Source organism: Garra rufa, chromosome 4, assembly GCF_049309525.1.
Source record: "Garra rufa chromosome 4, GarRuf1.0, whole genome shotgun sequence".
Lineage (NCBI taxonomy): Eukaryota > Metazoa > Chordata > Actinopteri > Cypriniformes > Cyprinidae > Garra > Garra rufa.
Window position 1 is genome coordinate 5,954,572 of NC_133364.1, and position 20,358 is coordinate 5,974,929.

At 30.7% G+C, this 20,358-nt stretch overlaps 1 protein-coding gene across 1 annotated transcript in view; it reads left to right on the forward strand.

Moving 5' to 3' along the window:
• Positions 1 to 13,724, forward strand: part of LOC141333452 (nicotinamide phosphoribosyltransferase-like) — a 32,721-nt gene extending 18,997 nt beyond the window's left edge. The window contains exons 5-6 of the mRNA XM_073838468.1: positions 13,487 to 13,515; positions 13,622 to 13,724. Coding sequence (XP_073694569.1) covers positions 13,487 to 13,515; positions 13,622 to 13,724 — 132 coding nt within the window. The remainder of the gene's footprint in view (positions 1 to 13,486; positions 13,516 to 13,621) is intronic.
• Positions 13,725 to 20,358: the final 6,634 nt, after the last annotated feature.

Here is a 20,358-nt window from a genome sequence, read left to right on the forward strand (position 1 = left end):
TACAAGAAAACACAAACAGTATCTGACAAAGCAATCTGTGATTTAGATTTGTAGAACTTTTAAATCAATAGTGAAGTACACACTGACTTTTAATGCATTGTAATTTGCTAATTTTACATTAGGTATGTGAATTGGAATGCGGATTTACATTTACATCAGTGCTTTAAAAATTTGTGAAACATTGCCTTCTGAGTTGCTACTAGAGGTATATAAGATGTCTGTATTTTTAGCATATAATTCAGGTAAACAAGGTCAAGTTCAAAATGTCCATACTTAAAAAGTGTATTAAACTTAGTAGTAGAAATATAGTAGTACCAATATATAATACATTTTATTTTAGAATTATTTATATAATGTTATATTAATATTATTAATATCAGTTTTTATTTTAATTAAAATTTTAGTAATTTTGTAATGTGCTTTTGTTTCATTTTATTCGTTTTTTCCTTTAATTTAATATTACTTATGTTTTTTATTTTTATTACTTGTTTATTTTATATATATATATATATAATATTTTTAATTTTGTTTTTATTTATATATTTTCAGTTAAATTTTAGTAATTTTGTCATTTTTATTATTTTTTCCCTTAATATTATTTTTGAATTACTTTATTTATTTTTATTTAGTTGTAGTTTAATTTAACTGTGTTATTAATATTTAGAATTCTTTATTTCCAGTTTTCATTTTAATTTCAGTTAAAGTTATTTAATAATTGAGTAATTTTGTTGTTTTATATATATATATATATATATATATATATATATATATATATATGTATATATATATATATATATATATATATGTATATATGTTTTTTTCCCTTTAATTTTTATTTCAGTTGTAGTTATTGTTATTTTAATACTCCAAGGTAAAATAAACTAAAATGTGCAATGTTACCTTGGCAAATATTTGCAATAAAAAAAAGTTCTTTATATTTCATTTAATTTTAATTAATGCTTATTTTATTTCAAGTAACAAAAATACTTGTTTTTAATTTTAGTTTCAATTTTATATCAATTAGCTCTAATAACTAATTGTATTAGTACTATTACAGTCTTATAATTTAATTTGAGTAATTTTGTGATTTGGTTTTGTCATTTTTATTATTATTTTTCCCTTAAATATTATTTTTTGTATTATTTATTTGTATTATTATTTTTTGTATTATTTACAGTTTTCATTTTAATTTCTTAATTTTATTTAATAATTTAGAATTTAGTCATTTTGTTGTTGTTTTTTATTGTCACTTTTAGCAGACAAGTATATATATATATATATATATATATATATATATATATATATATATATATATATATATTTTTTTTTTTTTTTTTTTTTTTTTTTTTTTTTTTTACAATAATCCAAGTTAAATTAAATTTTTAACAATCCAAGTTAATAAGAAATGTTGCCTTAGCAAATATTTACAATTTTTTTAATTAATGTTTATATTATTTCAAGTAACAAAAATATTTGTTTTTATTTTTAGTTTTATTTTTAGTATTAATTAGCTCTAATAACTCAAATTACTTTATTGTATTATTTCAATTAACAACAATGTTTTTAATAGCATGATAACCTGGATGTTATATCTGAAAAAAACAAACAAATCACTTTCGAAGATAAAAATCTTTCAAAAGTGAAGATGTAAACGGCTGGAGTCATCGATTCGGTAACCTAATAATATGAGGTGAAGTTCAGGTAACATTGTCCATAATCCAGAAGTCGTGAGAGGAATAATGACAGCGGCGATCGCACATAAGACACTGAGAAAATCAATGCAGCGCTCAAACCGAGAGAAGCAGAAGCTCATAGTGTGAAAAATCAATTAGGAGGTGTAGAGGAGCTCAACGCTGCAGGTATGAGGGATGGCAGGACAAATAACAGACTTATAGAGCAGTGCATCATGGGACACAACTGATAACAGCGTTCAATAGGAGGCAGAATGACCGTAGTTTTGGCTGAATGTCCATTTTACTGTGTGAAAGAGCGTCACAGTCAGTCGGCGTAATGGAGAGAGAGTGTTGCATGTGTTATTATGCGCTCAGAGGGAAGCAAGTTCTCCCTGCATGGATGGAAAGCGATGGAGCCTGGAGAACAGACGCCACTGGGGTTTTCCATTAGCTGGAAATTTAATCAAAATCTCCCTCATGGTTGGTCAGTCCTGCTGTGCTGGGAAAACTCGGTGGTTTTTACACTCGGATGAGCTCAGAGTTGTGGTTGAACTCTTGGAGTATTTAGTGGACTCACTATTACTATTGCTTAAATCATTTTAACAAACATCTAACTCTAGATAATAAACTCTGAGAGCAAATTTTCCTTTGAGGGACTCTGTGATTTTACAGGTTCTGGGGCCGGATTCACGAAACATTCTTAAGAAGGATTTTCTTCTTATTTTTTAAAATAAGAAAAAAGTTAAGAATATTCTGTATTCCCCCAAAAATCAACTTAAGAATATTCTTATCTTTTCACTTAAGATTGTTCTTAAGACAAAATTTAAGAAAATTCAAATTCTTGAAAAGAATCTTCTTAAGAACCATCGTAAATAACTTCTTAAAGTTAGGATAGCCCAAAACTTGTCTTGAATCCCAAATAGTTAGAATTGTTTAATTAATTAATTGGGTTATTTCAAATTAACTGTTATATTTAAGCATTGCAACATGTTGTGAACTTTTCTCAGAGACCAGGAGACGTTTGGATATCTTGAAGCAGAAGTTTCTCTTTATTGAGATCCTAGCTGTTCGTTCGCTGCAGTCATCAAAAGTCGTCTGACTAATGTCAGATACAATACAGTTTAAATATATTTCCAGGGGGAGGATTACATAGAGGTGGAGTCAATCTAAACAAAGCATGCAAATGCAGTACAGGAATCAGCCCGTTACCAGAGTTCCCCAGCCCTGATCTCATTATCATAACAGTGTCATTCAAAGGCATAGGTGCTGATCCAATCAGTCTGACAGTATTGCCCATACCTTCACATTATCATAGAGACAAAGGCATCGCTGTAGCTTGAGAACAAAAGGTTAATGTCTCAGACACCTGGGCTGCCTGATTTGATCTTCTTAGAATGTCATCATCTGTACCTTTAGAAGCTAAATAGAATATACTTCACTTTAGATTTTCCTGTGAAGCTATTTCAGAACATATGATCAACATTTCTTAAATTTGTAATCCTACAATCCCCTCTTTGAGAGTTCTAATAACTCTCACATAAAACAAATTTAAACCTCCATAAGTCCATTCTGTAGCCTATGTTGGTTAACATAAGCCCCATCTTGCAGTCATGTAACTTGTAAAAGTTACAGGCACATATAACATTATCCTGTGTCTTGTCCTAGATTTACGTAGGTGTAATAGTTCATTTCAGAACCATAACTGTTGACACATATGACAAGGGATGGTGAAATGTCGTACAAACTACATGATGTCACAGAAAATCATGTAGCGTAAGAGTGGAAGTCTTGAAGTCTATGGCGCCTGAATAGCTGTGAAGCTGTCTGTTTTCTGTAGTCCGTTTCCCACGTAGATTCACTCAGATGACTCTTTGTCCTCATGAAGCTTGTTCATGGATGTCTGAAGTGATGCTTCACACCAGGGTTTCTCTTATGAAGATGACTTGGCATACACACCTGAAACACAAGAAAACAAAGAAACAGCAGACCAGCAGTATTCATGCATAGACATTTTTTAGACTTCTGTTGATCGTATAGTGGTTTTATTTATTACATTAAAATTCTAGTGATCGTATAGTGTTTATTCTTCTTAACCTAATCTTAATTTGACACCTAATAGACCAGTGAGGTGGGGATTAAAAGTACTAATGGGGAAAAACCTATGAGGAAATGTTCACCGCAGGATTGGCCCCCGAGGCTTATTGCACTTCGGTTCTTTCCTGGGCTCCTCACTGGTTTGTGTGTCCTAATCTGTCCCTTTAAGTGTTGTGCACACTGTATAGTGTGAGACATAAGTTCCTAATGCAGAACAAAAATACATGTATTTCCAAAACAATGCAATCACTACATTTCAGTCCTCTAATTAAACATCAGTCCTGGTAGACATCATAACAGAGGATGGGTGACTGAATAAAATATTCTGGTATGGCTGTGAATGTTCTTAACCAAGTGTCCCCAAGTTTGGGGGGAGTGATATTCAACTTCCCTTTGTTCTGTTAACAAAGAGTCTTTCATCTTTGTTGTAGATTACTGGGGTAATTAAGAATTCACAGGCTTAGCAGTTAGCACCTCAGCAAGCTGCCCAGTGAGTTTGGTGTAGTGGGGAGGTGCTGTTTTAGCATTGCTAGCAGACTGTGTAAAAGCTGATTTACATTGTTCATTTCTTTTACGTATTTTTTGTTTTTCCTGCATTCTTTCATCAAGTGTCCAGGTTTACCGCAGTAATGACAACTACCCTCTCTCTTAGGACATTTACTTTCCTGTCGGTTCTCTGTTTTCAACTTAAAGGAAGCTGCTGCAATCTTTACTCTGGCTTTAACATCAGAGTTTCTTTCCCAAATAGCTAACCTGTCCAAGTTGCTTTGCAGGGTTCTATTGGACCATGTGAGATCTAAGAAAGGCAGTGCATTTCTATATTCTGTTAAAAGACCATCAAACCATGTACGAGCTAGTGGTCCTTTATCATCTAGCACCTTCTCTGGAGTGTCAGCTATTCCACTGTATGCTGCAGCTGACTGACAAAACCTTTCAGTGTACTCACTTACAGTTTCATCCTTCTTTTGCACACAGTTAGTGATTCTGGACCAGTCTGTTTTGGGTCCTATGATATTCTTTAGAATTTTTAAAACACCTTCTCTCAAATCGCCTTTATTGGCATGTTGTAGTTCAGAAGTAACAGCAGACTCAAAACTGTTGAATTCAGATTCAGTTAGAATTTGTGACATCAGCTGTGTGACTTCTGCTAACGACATGTCATAAAGACGCATTTTGCTGTTCAATGCTCTTCTGAATTCAGAAAAACCTGTGCGTGCTGAAGGTAAGCTCTGGGACAATCTCTCTATGTCTTTAGGTCCAAGCATTCTTGCAATTGCTTGTACCTGAACAACAGAAGAGTTGGGAGGAACATTTTCAATTCCCTGAGATCTTCTCCTAGCACCACAAACCTTCACTGAATTTACTGCATTTTCCTCCATCGTTATAGTATTGCTACTGTCTTGTCTACATGAAGACTGTAAGTCAGGATAGCTTTCATCTGACTGTTGGTCTTTTGAATCAATTTTGGTTGAAGCCTGGTTATAGCCCACCTTTTTAGTGAAACGGGACAATCTATTGTGCAGCTGTTGGTTTTGTTCTTTCAACTTAGTGATACACTGAGCCTGTTCTTGTGCTAACGATAGTGTAAATTCTCTGTGGCAGCAGATAATGCCTTTTAGGTTTTTCTTTCGGATACATGTTCCGAGTACCTTTTTGCATTCTTCAATTGACCAAACTTTATCTGGATCAATACCAAATTTCTTTGTCAAATCAAATTTTACTGACTCAGTCACTATTGAGTCCATATGCTCTCCTAACAATGATTTAAACTCATCCTCTGTCCATAATGGCGTAGCTAGTCCACCTTTCTCTGTGGTTGGAATTAGCCTAGCATTCTTTCTAACCATTTTTCAAGTTTCTTTGCTACCACGCAATCACAACACTAAAACTTCTCTGATCAACAGAGGGTACGCTTGTTAACACAGATCAACTATTGTTAACCTTCCCTGAATTAACAGAGGACAACACACTACTAGCACTTAATGCTAAACTTCTCTGCCAAAACAGAGGATAACAAATTTTAGCATTTTAAGGCTAAACTTCCCTGCTTAAAACAGAGGATAACAGATATTAGCACGTAATGCTAAACTTCCCTGAGTGAACAGAGGATAAACAACTTTAGCACGTAATGCTAAACTTCCCTGGGTGAACAGAGGATAAACAACTCTTCTCTAAAAGAACAACTTTAGAGGGTAACTTAGTTAACTAAACTGTAATAGCTGTAGTTAACCTTCCCTGAATAAACAGAGGATAACAAATATTAACACGTAATGTTAATCTTCCCTGAGTGAACAGAGGATAAACAACTTTAGCACGTAATGCTAAACTTCCCTGAATTAACAGAGGGTAACTTTTCATCTCTAAAAGAACACCTTTAGAGGATAACTTAGTTAACTAAACCCTACAGCTGTCTGTTAACTCTTCTCTGACGGCGCAGAGGATAACTATATGTACTGGTCTTTAGCGGTTCTTTTGGATAGAGTAGCACTCACCAACCCTTGGTTGTAAAGGAAGATTCATGGAAATCTTTGTTCAGCTGGAAGTTTCGCTCTGGATTCCAAAAGATGCAGTCTTGAAAGCAGATGTTCTGTTGAGCTTGCTGTTTCAATCTGGATTCAGGTGAAGGAGCTGGAACTCTATCCGGGTCACAGGGCACCAAAACTGTTGTGAACTTTTCTCAGAGACCAGGAGACGTTTTGATATCTTGAAGCAGAAGTTTCTCTTTATTGAGATCCTAGCTGTTCGTTCGCTGCAGTCATCAAAAGTCGTCTGACTAATGTCAGATACAATACAGTTTAAATATATTTCCAGGGGGAGGATTACATAGAGGTGGAGTCAATCTAAACAAAGCATGCAAATGCAGTACAGGAATCAGCCCGTTACCAGAGTTCCCCAGCCCTGATCTCATTATCATAACAGTGTCATTCAAAGGCATAGGTGCTGATCCAATCAGTCTGACAGTATTGCCCATACCTTCACATTATCATAGAGACAAAGGCATCGCTGTAGCTTGAGAACAAAAGGTTAATGTCTCAGACACCTGGGCTGCCTGATTTGATCTTCTTAGAATGTCATCATCTGTACCTTTAGAAGCTAAATAGAATATACTTCACTTTAGATTTTCCTGTGAAGCTATTTCAGAACATATGATCAACATTTCTTAAATTTGTAATCCTACAAACACTACTAGCTACATATAATGCATATTAGGACTATTAATAGAGATGAGCACGAATTTGCTGAAGTGACAGCGATGACTGATAATGTAAGCAATGATCTTTCATGATTAGCCTAAAAAATGACCGTGAATTTAACGGTAAAAAACTGTAAAAATGCTACGGTAAAAACCTGTGATATGGTTAACGGTAAGTTCCCCTCCTATATACGGTGAAAAACTGTGTTGGACATTGCATGTAATTTTACGGCAGTATACCGTTTTTTGAAGTGAAAAAAGAACGTAAAATTTACAGTGAATAACCGTAAAACTGACATTCCCAGAATTCCCTGTGTTTCATTTTTTTTATTTGATGTTTTTTTGTGGAAATAACTTTTTCTTAGATTTTTCTTGGCAGTTTTGTACATTAGGGTTATATGTTACATATGTGACCCTGGAGCACAAAATCAGTCTTAAGTCGCTGGGGTATATTTGTAGCAATAGCCAAAAATACATTGCATGGGTCAAAATTTTTGATTTTTCTTTTATGCCAAAAATCATTAAGAAATTAAGTAAAGTTCATGTTCCATGAAGATTTTTTGTAAAATTCCTACTGTAAACATATCAAAATGTAATTTTTGATTTGTAATATGCATTGTTAAGAATCTAATTTGGACAACTTTAAAGGTGATTTTCTCAGACTTTTTGATTTTTTTGCATCCTCAGATTTCTGATTTCAAATAGATGTATCTCAGTCAAATATTGTCCTATCCTAACAAACCATACATCAATAGAAAGCTTATTTATTGAGCTTTCATATGATGTATAAACCTCAGTTTTGTCAAATTTAACCTTATGACTGGTTTTGTGGTCCAGGGTCACATATAATGCTGTTAAATTAATGTTTTTTGCATTAAATCAGTTTTATGTGTGTTACCATGATGGTGTTGAGTGTTTTGTGTGAATGACACTGTGCACCTTCTATATATTTAAGTTATTATTTAAAACCTCCTTGTGATGGGCTTTGGTTGATCATGTGATGTTTTCATCACCACCTGCTTTAGGTGGTTATCAGTGTATTGCAAAGGTACAAAACAGATTTCAGTACTTCAAAAGGTTGGTACATCACCATTATATCAGTAAAAAAAAAATCTGAAATTACGGTATTTACTTGTATATTTAAAGGAAAACCGTAAAATGCAAAACATTGCTACCGTATTTTTTACAGTAAAACTCTGGTAACCACAGCTGCCAGGGTTTTCCCGTAAATTTTACGGCTTTTTTTTTTACAGTGTATGTATGACCCTACTTTTTGCCGAGATCAAAACTTAGTAGCAACTTTACAAAATCGAGTCAGATAGGGAGATTTGATTAAACACTTTTTATTTTACTTGACCTATAAATACGACATAATCTTTGGCCGTATTTAGCTCAAATGTGCAAGACGCATTGCTTAAGCGTTCATTCAGACGAGGGAACAAAACAACACAAAAGTGAATAAAACGGACCGCCAAAGCTTAAAAGTAACGGTTCAAAAACACGGCGCATTAAAAAACATGAAGCCGAGCGACAGTCAAGTTCGTGACGAAAATGTGCGTGCTTATGATTATTAGGACAATCTGCAAAAACCGCAATAAAGACGTTGGAGTGTTTCTAAATGCGTCTTCAGCCATGTATTCACTCAGGTAGATGTATCTTTTTTTTTTTATTAAGAAAAAAAATTAAGATGTTCTTAAGAACATATTTGAGAACTTCTTAAGATTTTTTCAAGAATTGCACTTCTTAGAATTTATCTTAAGAAATTTCTTGATTTATTTCTTAAGAAGATATTCGTGAATCCGGCCCCAGGACATGGAAAGGATGTCAAGTTATTAAAAATAATCTTGGTTAAAACTAGCTTATCATAATGAAGTTATAAAAACGTTGAACATATTATCAAATCAGGAACACTTTATAATAAGGTGTTACTTAATATTGCATTAGCTAACATTAATTACCAATGAGTAATATAATTGTTATCTTTTTGTACTTAATTTATTAATCTGTTAATGTTTAATTAGAACAATACATTAAATCATAAAAAAGAAAACACACTTGTATATTGTTTCTTCGTGTTAGTTCATTAATTAATTTTAAAAGATGCGAGTATTAACTAAAACTAACACCATAAAAAATGTAATTTGAAAAAACCTGAAATAAAATAAATATTAACTAAAATAAAATATCTCATTTTCATTGAAGTCTAAGAACTAAAATAACTAAAATTAAATAAATAAACTAAATTAATGAATTAGTAAATGAATAAATAAATACATGTAAATATAATACATATAATAGCATATATACATATAAATACATATATTATATACACATATAATACATATAAATAAAATAACTGAAATTATATAATAATAAATAAATAAAAATAAATGAATGAATAAGAAAATAAACTAAAATTAAACTAAAACTAAATAAATAAAAAACAACTAAAACTAAATCAATCAATTAATAAAATAACTAAAAATAAATAAGAAAATTAAACTGACTAAACTATAAAAAAACTAATAAAAAATCAGCTAAGTACTAAAGTACTAAAATAACTAAAACTAAACAAAATAAATGAACAAAAATTAAATTAAAACTAAATAAACAAACAAAAATAACTAAAATATAAAATATAATAAGCATGTAAAAAAATAAATATTTCAGCTATCTGAGTGTTATTTAAGTTGAAGTACTAAAATAACAAAGTAAATAAATAAATGAAAAACTAAACTAAAACTAAATAAATAAATAAGTTAATTAATCAATAAATAAAAATAACTAAAAACGAAAAAAATAAATGAAAATTAAACAGACAAAATTTTTAACTAAAAAACTAATATACATATATATATATATATATATATATATATATATATATATATATATATATATATTTAAGTTGAAGTACTAAAATAACAAACTAAATAAATGAAAATTAAACTAAAACTAAATAAACACAAAAATAAAAATAAATAACTAAAACTAAATAAATAAACACAAATTAAATTAAAAATAAGTAAATGAATGCATAAATAAATCAAAATAAATAAACGATAACTAAAACTAAGTGAATGAATACATAAATAAACAAAAATAAATAAACAAAAATTAAACTAAAACTAAGTAAATAAATACATAAATAAAAAATAACAATAAATAAACAAATATTAAACTGTCTAAAACTTTAATTAAAAAAGAATTATATTTACAATATTATAAAATATAAACAAATAAATAAAAAAAATAAAATGTTGAAAATTACCTTAACTAAGATTAGTAAAGTGTTGTTCGTTATAAGTTCGTGTTAACTAATGTAGCTAACTAATGTTAACAAATGAATCTTTTTTGTAGTGTTACCAGAAAATCATTAATTTAGTGCAATTAGTGAGCCATTTAACTTGGAGCAGTTACTAATCATCTAGTAAATGTCTTGAACTGCACAGAGGTGATATTAAATGCTATGCAGCAGTGAATTATGGCAAGGCTCACCATCTGTGATTACAAGGACAACGAAGACAAAATATAGATTATGCTGAGCAGGCATTTCTGTGACATGCCTCAAGATGTGCTCAGGTGTCTCGTGAGACTATATTTGAGTTACATGGTGTGACTCTTCCCAAATGTGATATAATCAGTGACGCACTGGGCCTTTATCACAGGACTCTTATCACACTTTATTTATTAACTTGATTAAGACCTTGTTATGTGGAATAAGCACAAATTAAGATAGATGGTTGTTGATCATGGCGGCGATTTTATCATGGCATAAAATCATGGCAGCGGGTCAGGGTTGAAAGGTTGAACGTTTTGGCTGGTCCGAGACCAGAAAAAAAGAAGAAGCAATTGTTAGATAATAGCATGCATTACATCACAGCCATTGTGTCTAATCAAGCACAACATTGTGTTCTTTTTTCATTAGAAAATTATTGTTCTTCTGCCAGCAACAGTTTGTGGATAAAATAGTTTTGAGATCCATCTTTTCACACTGAGGACAACTGAGGGCCTCATATGCAACTATTACAGAGGGATCAAACGCCAACTGATGCTTCAGAAGGAAACAATGCATTAAGAGCTGGGGGGTGAAAACTTTTGAACAGAATGATGATGTGTGCATTTTTCTTGTTTTGCCTAAATATCATATTTAGTTCATTTAGTATTGCCCTTCAGAAGCTACAGACGATACTTGCATGTTTTCCAGAAGACAAAATAAGTTAAATTTACTCTGATCTTCAAATTCCAAAAGTTTTCACCCCCTGGCTTTTAATGCATTTTGTTGTCTTCTAAAGCATCAGTGAGTGTTTGAACCTTGTGTAACAGTTGCATATGAGTCGCTCAGTTGTCCTCAGTGTGAAAAGATGGATCGCAAAATCATACAGTCATTGTTGGAAAGGGTTCAAATACACAAAAATGCTGAAAAAACAAAGAATGTGTGGGACTTGAAGGATTTTTCTGAAGAACAGCAGGCAGTTTAACTGTTCAGGACAAACAAGGGACTCGTGAACAACTATCACTGAACAAAAAAACACAGCTGTGGATCATTTAGAGAACAACATGGTATTAAGAATCAAGTGTATGTAAACTTTTTTTATAAATATAGCTATTATTTTCTCTTGTGGACTATATATGTAAACATATTTTATGTGAAATATCTTATTCAGGTCAGTACTAAATAAAAAATAACGTGCATTTTGTATGATCCCTCTTATTTTGGTCAAAAAATAAACATTTTGCAGATTCTGAAAGGGGGGATGTAAACTTTTGAACTCAACTGTACACAGCCCTAATTGAAATAAAGATAACATAAACATAAATCTTACATGGAAAACTTAACTTAAAAAACAAGTGCTGTAATTATTAAAACTAAAAAATAAATGAAAGCAACAGCAAAAAAAAACTAAAGGCAAACACAAATGTTGATCCTGGACCAAAAAAACAGTCATAAGGGTCATGTTTTTTAAAATTGAGATTTATACATATTATGAAAGCTGAATAGGATTGTTAGGATTGGACTGAGATACAACTATTTGAAAATCTGGAATCTGAGGGTGCAAAAAAATCAAAATATTGAGAAAATCGTCTTTAAAGTTGTCCAAATTAAGTTCTTAGCAATGCATATTACTAATCAAAAATTAACTTTTGATATATTTACAGTAGGAAATGTACATATATACACACTACCAGTCGAAAGATTTAGAACAGTAAGATTTTTAATGTTTTTAATCCAAATTTTGATCCAAAATACAGCAAGATATTTCGAAATATTTTTATTATTTAAAATAAATGCTGTCTAATTAAATATATTTTAAAATGTAATTTATTCTTTTGATATCAAAGCTGATTTTTAGCATCATTACTCCAGTTACACGATCCTTCATAAATCATATTAATATTCTGATTTGAAAAAATACTCAAAAAACATTATTATTATTATTATGTTGAAAAAAAGCTGAGTATAATTTTTTCAGGTTTCTTTGATGAATAGAAAGTTCAGAAGAGCAGCATTTATCAGAAATAGAAATCGTTTGTAACATTATAAATGTCTTTGTCATCCCGTTTGATCAATTTAAAGCATCCCTGTTAAATAAAAGTATTAATTTTTTATAATTTCTTTCACATAAAAAAAATGTGAAAGAATAAGAATAAATGCTGATCTTTGGATCCTTCTATTCATCAAAGAATCCTGGAAAAAAAAAATCACTCAACTGTTTTAAATATTTATAATAATAAAAAATGTTTCTTGAACAGCAAATCAATATTCGAATGATTTCTGAAGGATCATGTGACTGGAGTAATGATGCTAAAAATGTAGCTTTGATCATATTCAAAAACATAAAACATATTCAAATAGAAAACAGTTCTTTTAGATAGTAAAAGTTTAATTCAAAATTTTAAATTCACAATTCAAATTTGAATTCAATTTCAAAAATTTGATTCAAAATTTTAAATTCACAATTCAAATTTGAATTCAATTTCAAAAATTTGATTCAAAATTTTAAATTCACAATTCAAATTTGAATTCAATTTCAAAAATTTGATTCAAAATTTTAAATTCAAAATTCAAATTTGAATTCAATTTCAAAAATTTTATTCAAAATTTTAAATTCAAAATTCAAATTTGAATTCAATTTCAAAAAATGTATTCAAAATTGTACTGTTTACTTTACTTTGGGTCGTTTAAATGCAGCTTTGGTGAGCAGAAGAGACTTTAAAAACATTTAAAAAATCTTAATGTTCTAAAACTACTTGTTTTTTTAATTAATATGATGTCAGCATATTCCCTCTAATCTTTGTGTCGTTTTTGTGACATTTCCAGACATTCCAAAAGAATGTTTCAAGTGAACTTTGACAAATCTATCTGACTGACTGCATAAGAACCAAAAACACACACAAAAACACAAACACAGACAGACTGTGAAAATCACCCAGGAGATTCTCTTTCTTCACAAAGACAACGCTGAACCACAGCAGTGCTCTCTCCCTCCCCATCTATCTCTCTGTCTGTGTCAGTGTGTTTTTTCAGATGTCTGCTGGCGCTGTGAGAGGCAAGCGGTAAGCTGAGCCTTATAATTTTCTGGAGAGAGCTCCACACAGACACACGGATCGATACGGAGGCCCGTGGGCCGCAGTGAACCTTTATATGTGTCCCGCTCTGCAGCAGCCCAGCTCCAAAGCAGCTCAAAGTCAGTTTATTTCTGTACAGGAATCAGATCAGATGGTGCTGCAACAAGAACATGAGGAGATACGTGTCTGTTAGATGAACGTCGTACAGTGTTTGTGAGAGACAGAGCTGGTGAAAACAACACCTCCGTGTCTGACATGGTGTTTTTGTGTTGCAGAATATAAAATAATCATTATTAATCAGCTACTGACAGCTTTGCCCTTGCTTGAGTTTGTGAAAGTGCGCTTGAGAGTTATATATGCTGTACATATTTCTGGTATTTATATATTGAATTTCTGTATATGATCAACAACGGTTAACATATCATATCTGAATCACGTAGAGCCAATAAAATAAGCAGTTATGCATTACAAAAACATTATGAGTTAGGCTATAATTCATCTCAAAAGGTAAATATATAAACAAATAACACCAAATATATGGATGCAAAAAGTAAAGCATATTTTATACAGTATGCTTTTCATGAAGCGTAATATTTTTTTTAATTATAAGAAATATATTAAATTAATAATAAACATACATAATTTAAATATATTGTTTATTTCTTTTTGCACTGTATTGCAGTAATGCCACTGTTGAGCATAAAGAGAATATAAAAAATGTAAAAAATGATGTCAAATATAAATCTTGCAAAAAAAGGACCTAATTTTTTTTTTTTGCAATTTAAAAAAAATGTATTTTCATTATTAATCCCAAAATAAATAAAAAAAATTAAATTAATCACATTTTGATAAAAGAAAATGAAGCATTTTTCATACAGTTTGTTTTAATGAAGCATATTTAACAAGTATAAAAAAACGAATTAATAAATATCTATTTTATACATTATATTCTAATATAAAAATATAGCTATATTATTTAAATATATTGTTTTGTTGTTGTTGTTGTTTTTTACATTGCATCGTAGTAATGACATATTCGAAAATAAAGATAATTTACAAAACAAATTAAATGTAAAATGACTTTAAAGTGCCCCTATTATGCCTTTTCAAATATGATATTTCATGTAGTGTGTCATGTAGCTGTATGTGAACATAAACTATCTGCAAAGTTGTGACGCCGACAGTGCACTATAAATAAAGTTTTTGTCTATCAAAAAAAAGAGTCGGCTCACATTCGCCTAAACGAGTCGTCAGCAATTCGAATCTTTTTTCTGTAACGGCCACACGTCACGAGCTACACATTTGCGTAATGTCCGCCCACGTTCAATTTCGCGAACAACTTGCCCGCCCACAAACAGTAGGCCTACCATTTTCACGTGGATTACATCATGTCAAGAAGACGCACTGCGCTGTGACAGCCTGTGAGAGTGAATTTGTTTTATATGCCCTTCCAAAAGATGAAACTATCAGTGGTTAACATTAATTTTTTCAACACCTCAGCAGTCCAATGCCAATCTTGTGTTGTGTTCGCGTCATTTTACTGATGACTGCTTTTCTAATCTTGGGGAGTAACGTTACAACGCGAGATTCACCAAACGCTTGGTTTTAAAAAATGGATCAGTGCCCAGTTTATTTGGACCGGCTTGCTCCTCTGAACTTCTACCTGTAAGTATGATTAATAATTGTATTTTCTAGCGATCGTTCAAAATACGTCTTTGTGTACGTTATGGTGTGTAACAACCCGCACATGTCTTGGTAACCGGCTAACTTGCGTTTCTGTAGTTCTGTTGTTCAGCTGTGAGTGCAATGTAGTCTAAAAAGTCTTGTGATTGATGCAGCTTGACTGTCTGTCTGCCTTATTAGTTTAAGTAATGATAATGATAAACGATGGCTTAACGCAGTGTTATGGATTGTACGTTACAGTGTTGAAGTTCACAACGTAGAGGTGTGCCCGGTTCGCTTACAAAAGCAAATTGCAAACACTGTCCACAGTTAACATATGACACCCACTGAGAAACGTCCTGCTCCGGTCGTGCTTGCAAAACAGTTTCTTGTCGATGTGACACTTCAACCGTTTCATCGTCAGACTCCGGCTCGAATTGATAGGGTAAAATCGAGGCTATCTTTTCTATGCATTAACAGGTCTCCGCAGCTGTCATTCAGTTATGCCAATGGGCGTTTCGTTTTGCGCTGTAGCGGTAGACCAATCCAAAAGGACTGCACCATCTGACCAATCACAGCGGTGAGGGCTCACTGAAAGGAGGGGTTTAGAGAGACTGATTCTTCGAACTGCTTCACACGAGTCGTTTACGAATCATTTAGAAACGGGGTAAAAATAAATCTAATTTTGGAGAAAACTAAAGTGTTTTTTGAACTTGCATACATGTAAACCTGTTTTAAGAGACTATTACAACAATATTAACTACCTTTAAAATGGCATAATAGGGGCACTTTAAATGAAGAGTTTAAATGTGATTAATTCTCATTAAAATATTGTCAGATTTAAATCTTGCACAAAAAAAAACAGGCTTCATTTTCTTTATGCAAATTAATTTACCTTTTTTTCATAATGTATCCCAAAATCAAAAGAAAAATAAGACTAAATAATTGCATTTTGATGAAAATGAAGCATATTTTCATACAGTATTTAAAGAAGCATAAGCATATTTAACAATATTAAGAAAAAAAATCTTATCTTAAAATTCTATGCATTATATTCTAATATAAAATATAGCTATATTATTTAAATTAATATATATTGTTTATTTATTTCTATATTAATTCTCATGAAAATAATGTCAAATTTAAATCTTGCAAAACAAAAGGACCTAAAATAAGCTTCATTTTCTTTTATTTTCATAATTGATCCCAAATTATATTTAATTATATTAATTATAGCATATTTAACAAATATAAAATAAAATTAAAAATAAAATTAACAAATATATAAAATTCTATACATTATATTCTAATATGAAATATAGCTATATTATTTAAATTTTGTGGTTTTTTTATATTTTTTATATTTTATATACAAAAAAAACCTTAATGGACCTAAAACAGGTTTCATTTTATGCAACTTTATCCAAATTAATTTAGCTTTTTTTCATGATTTATCCCAAAATCAAAAGAAAAAGAATACTTTCATACAATGTGTTTTTTATAAAGAATTTTATTTTTACTTTTTTTTTACATTTTTTTTTTTTTTTTTTTTTTTTTTTTTTACATTGCATTATAGTAATGACATCTTTAAAAAAAAATAAAGAGAATTTACAAAACAAATTAAATCCAAAATGACTGCATGCATCTAAAATGTGCTCATGGAAATAATGTCAAATTTAAATCTTGCAAAGAATTTTTTTTAATATAAATCTTTATGCAAATAAATATCATAATATTTCATGGTTAAATCAGACCTGACTATTTTTTAACAAAGCCAAGTGCATGACATCACCGATCACGTGACATATGCAGCAAATGTTTCTCTGTGTGTATTATACAACCTGACGTTCACGTGTCTCCCCCTAAGTGCCTGGATCTGTCCCATCCATAATTCACAACTCAACGTCTCCACGCTCCAGCCTGAGCACTTCAGGAACTCGGCATGAACTCAGAATACATCCGTCACTGGATTATTTCAAAAGATAAAGCACAGCTCTTTGTTTTAAAGGTCACAACGTGCCTTTTGTCTTCATTCTCCACACTCTATCTATTGTTTCATCACTTCAAACCTACATATCCATCATGGTCTGCCCAGGTTATTTTGGATGCATATTCTGAAATCTCATGCTGAACCACACATGCTGCTCTGCAGACTTATGCTTTTAGCTCTGAACGGCTGCAACTAAAGCACCTCTGCATTTTTCATTACCAGCCACACATGATGCATCGCCGGAAACACCAACACCAGTCAGAAATTAGTGATTTTCTCATTTGGAAACCACTTTGGCATGATCTTGATGTATATTACCACCAATCAGCAATTAGAAAATGCAGTCCAAACATCTCATTAACAGCTAATAAGTAAACATTTTACAGTTAATGTGTGAATGGATCTAATAATAAGCCATTACGGCAATCAAATTAATACTCTTCCAAAAGCACAGAAATGCACAAGAAGATAGTTTTGCACAATATACACTGCAAAAAAGCTTTTCTTACTTAGATTTTTTTGTCTTGTTTCCAGCCAAAATATCTAAAAATTCTTAAATCAAGATGGATTTTTTAGACAAGTAAAAAATATTTTCTTGTTTTCAGAAAAAACAAGTCAAAATTAAGTGAGTTTTTGCTTGAAACAAGCTAAATAATCTGCCAATGGGGTAAGAAAAATAATCGTATTTTCTGTTTGAAATAAGTTTTTTTGCTTGGAAATAAATGATAAATAATTCTTTATAAAATCTAATTAATCTTTATAAATGAATTAGACATGCTTTTGATCATTAAAATTTAACGAAACTATTAAAATTGAATGCAGAAAATTAATAGAAAACAGATTCACAGAATTTGATCAAAATAAAACTGAATATGAGAAATGTATTTTATAGGGCCTTTAAATGTAATTTTTTGTGTGTGATTTTTTAAGAAATTGCTGTTAAATCATGTATATTTCATAATTTCAATTAATTAGACATGGTTTTTGATTAATATTTTTTAAAGTAACCATTAAAATAGAGTCTAGAAAAATGGAAAATGGAAAAAACGGAATGCAAAAAAATTCTAATGAATTTAGAAAAAATATATAATAATAAAACAGAATTTTTAATTTTTGTTAAACTTTTAAGAAATTGCTGTTAAATCGTGTATGTTTTAATGATTTCAATTAATTAGACATGCTTTTCTAGAGTAGAAAAATTCTAAATGGAATGCAGACAAATTCTAATGAATTTATGGGAGTAAATCAAATTTACTCCCATTTTTTATTTGTGTTAAACTTTTAAGAAACTGCTGTTAAATCGTGAATGTTTCATGATTTCAATTAATTAAATTACTATTTTTTAATGTAACCATTAAAAAATTGTCTAGAAAAATTTGAATTTGAAAAAACGGAATGCAAAAGAAATCGAATGAATTTAGAAAAAATAAAATTTGAGAATAAATAACATTTTCATAGAGCCCTATTTATTTAATTTGTGTCTTTGTTTTATTGTATCTGTCCTTTAGTTTGTTTCTTGCATCTGTTTTTTTTATTATAAATAACAAAACTTCTGCTTCTTCAACTTTTTCTTCGAGTTTGTTTTTTTCCAACTTTTTCTGAGACTTCTGCTTCTTATAATTCTTATATTCTTTTGTTATTATAAATAACAAAAATTGACTATATCATGATATAATTTGTTTAATTAATTAAAAATAATTTTGAAATAAAGCTACTATATCATGAAATAAGAATTGGATTTGTCCTTTTAGCTCTTACCAAAGTTGCAAAAATCTCTACATATCTGGCATGTGATTTTTTATTATTGCATTATATCTTTAAAGGGAGATTAAATGTTTTTTTAAATAGACAAAATAACTATAACCTCCATTTGGATCATCTATTATTCATTTACGTTTTGTTTTTGTCATAGTATCAGTTCAGTACAGTATTGAGATATTTTAGTCAGGTATCAGTCAAAATTTTGGTATCGTGACAACACTGCAGGAGGATTACAGAAAAACAATATTTCTCAAAAAAAGATCTAGATTTGCTGAAAAAACTCCTTTTTCCCAGTAGAATAAGGCACAGCCTCAAATATCCAGGCGTTATTGTTCTGAGACAGATTCAATCCTCAAAGCCTTCAGAAGACTCTCAGTCAGAGTTAAAAACACTCTCGCTGAGTTTTGGCTGTATATCAGAGACGTAACACCAGACAAAATGACATCTGAGTGAGTTTAGCTTGTATTTGTGATATTAAAGGAACAACTGTTGACGTTAAGCTTTGATTGGCAGCTTACAAGCCACAACAGACACTGATATATTCTGCCAATATTGCAAATGGAGGTAAACCGGCATCGGCCAATGAACTGTCAGCTTTTCTGGTTCATTATGAAAGACTGTGGGAAACGTGATTGGGAGACTCGCTCTGAATGATTCATGCGCTCAGTGGAATCCAAGTAAACAACGATAAAGTAGCTTTTGAATGAACTCCATGCTCACTATGAAGGGAAATGCTTCAATTGTGCACTAACAGGGGTATGAATGGCTGTTTGTAATGGGAATTCTTGGGAGGGTCACATGCGCCTCCTGGAAGCTTCTGAGCTCATGTTTGCCAAGGAAACGCAAAGGACTCTGGAAAACATGAAAAAAATATTTTGGCAATAAAAAAAAAAACTTTTAAATAAGCCTTTTATGCTCACCAAGGCTGCATTTATTTGATTAAAATTACAGAAAAAAAATTTAATATTATGAAATATTATTACAATTTCAAATGTGTTGCAATTTATCTTAATATACTTTAAGATATAATTTATTTCTGCGATACAAAGCTGAATTTTCAGCATGATTACTGATTTATTATTAATATTATCAACAGTTGTGTTGAAAAAGTATTAATTATTTAAAAAACAATAAAATAAAAACTGACAGCAAACTTTGGAACGGTAGTGTATATTGTAAGAAAAGATTGCAAAAGACTTATATAAGTAAAACAGGTTTAAAAACATATTAAGCAGCACAATTGTTTTCAACATTGAAAATTATAATAATAAATCAGCATATTAGAATGATTTCTGAAGGATCATGTGACACTGAAGACTGTAGTAGAGACTGAAGAAAATTCTGATTTGCATCACAGAAATAAATTACATTTTAAATTATATTAAAATAGAAAACCATTATTTTAAATTGCAATAATA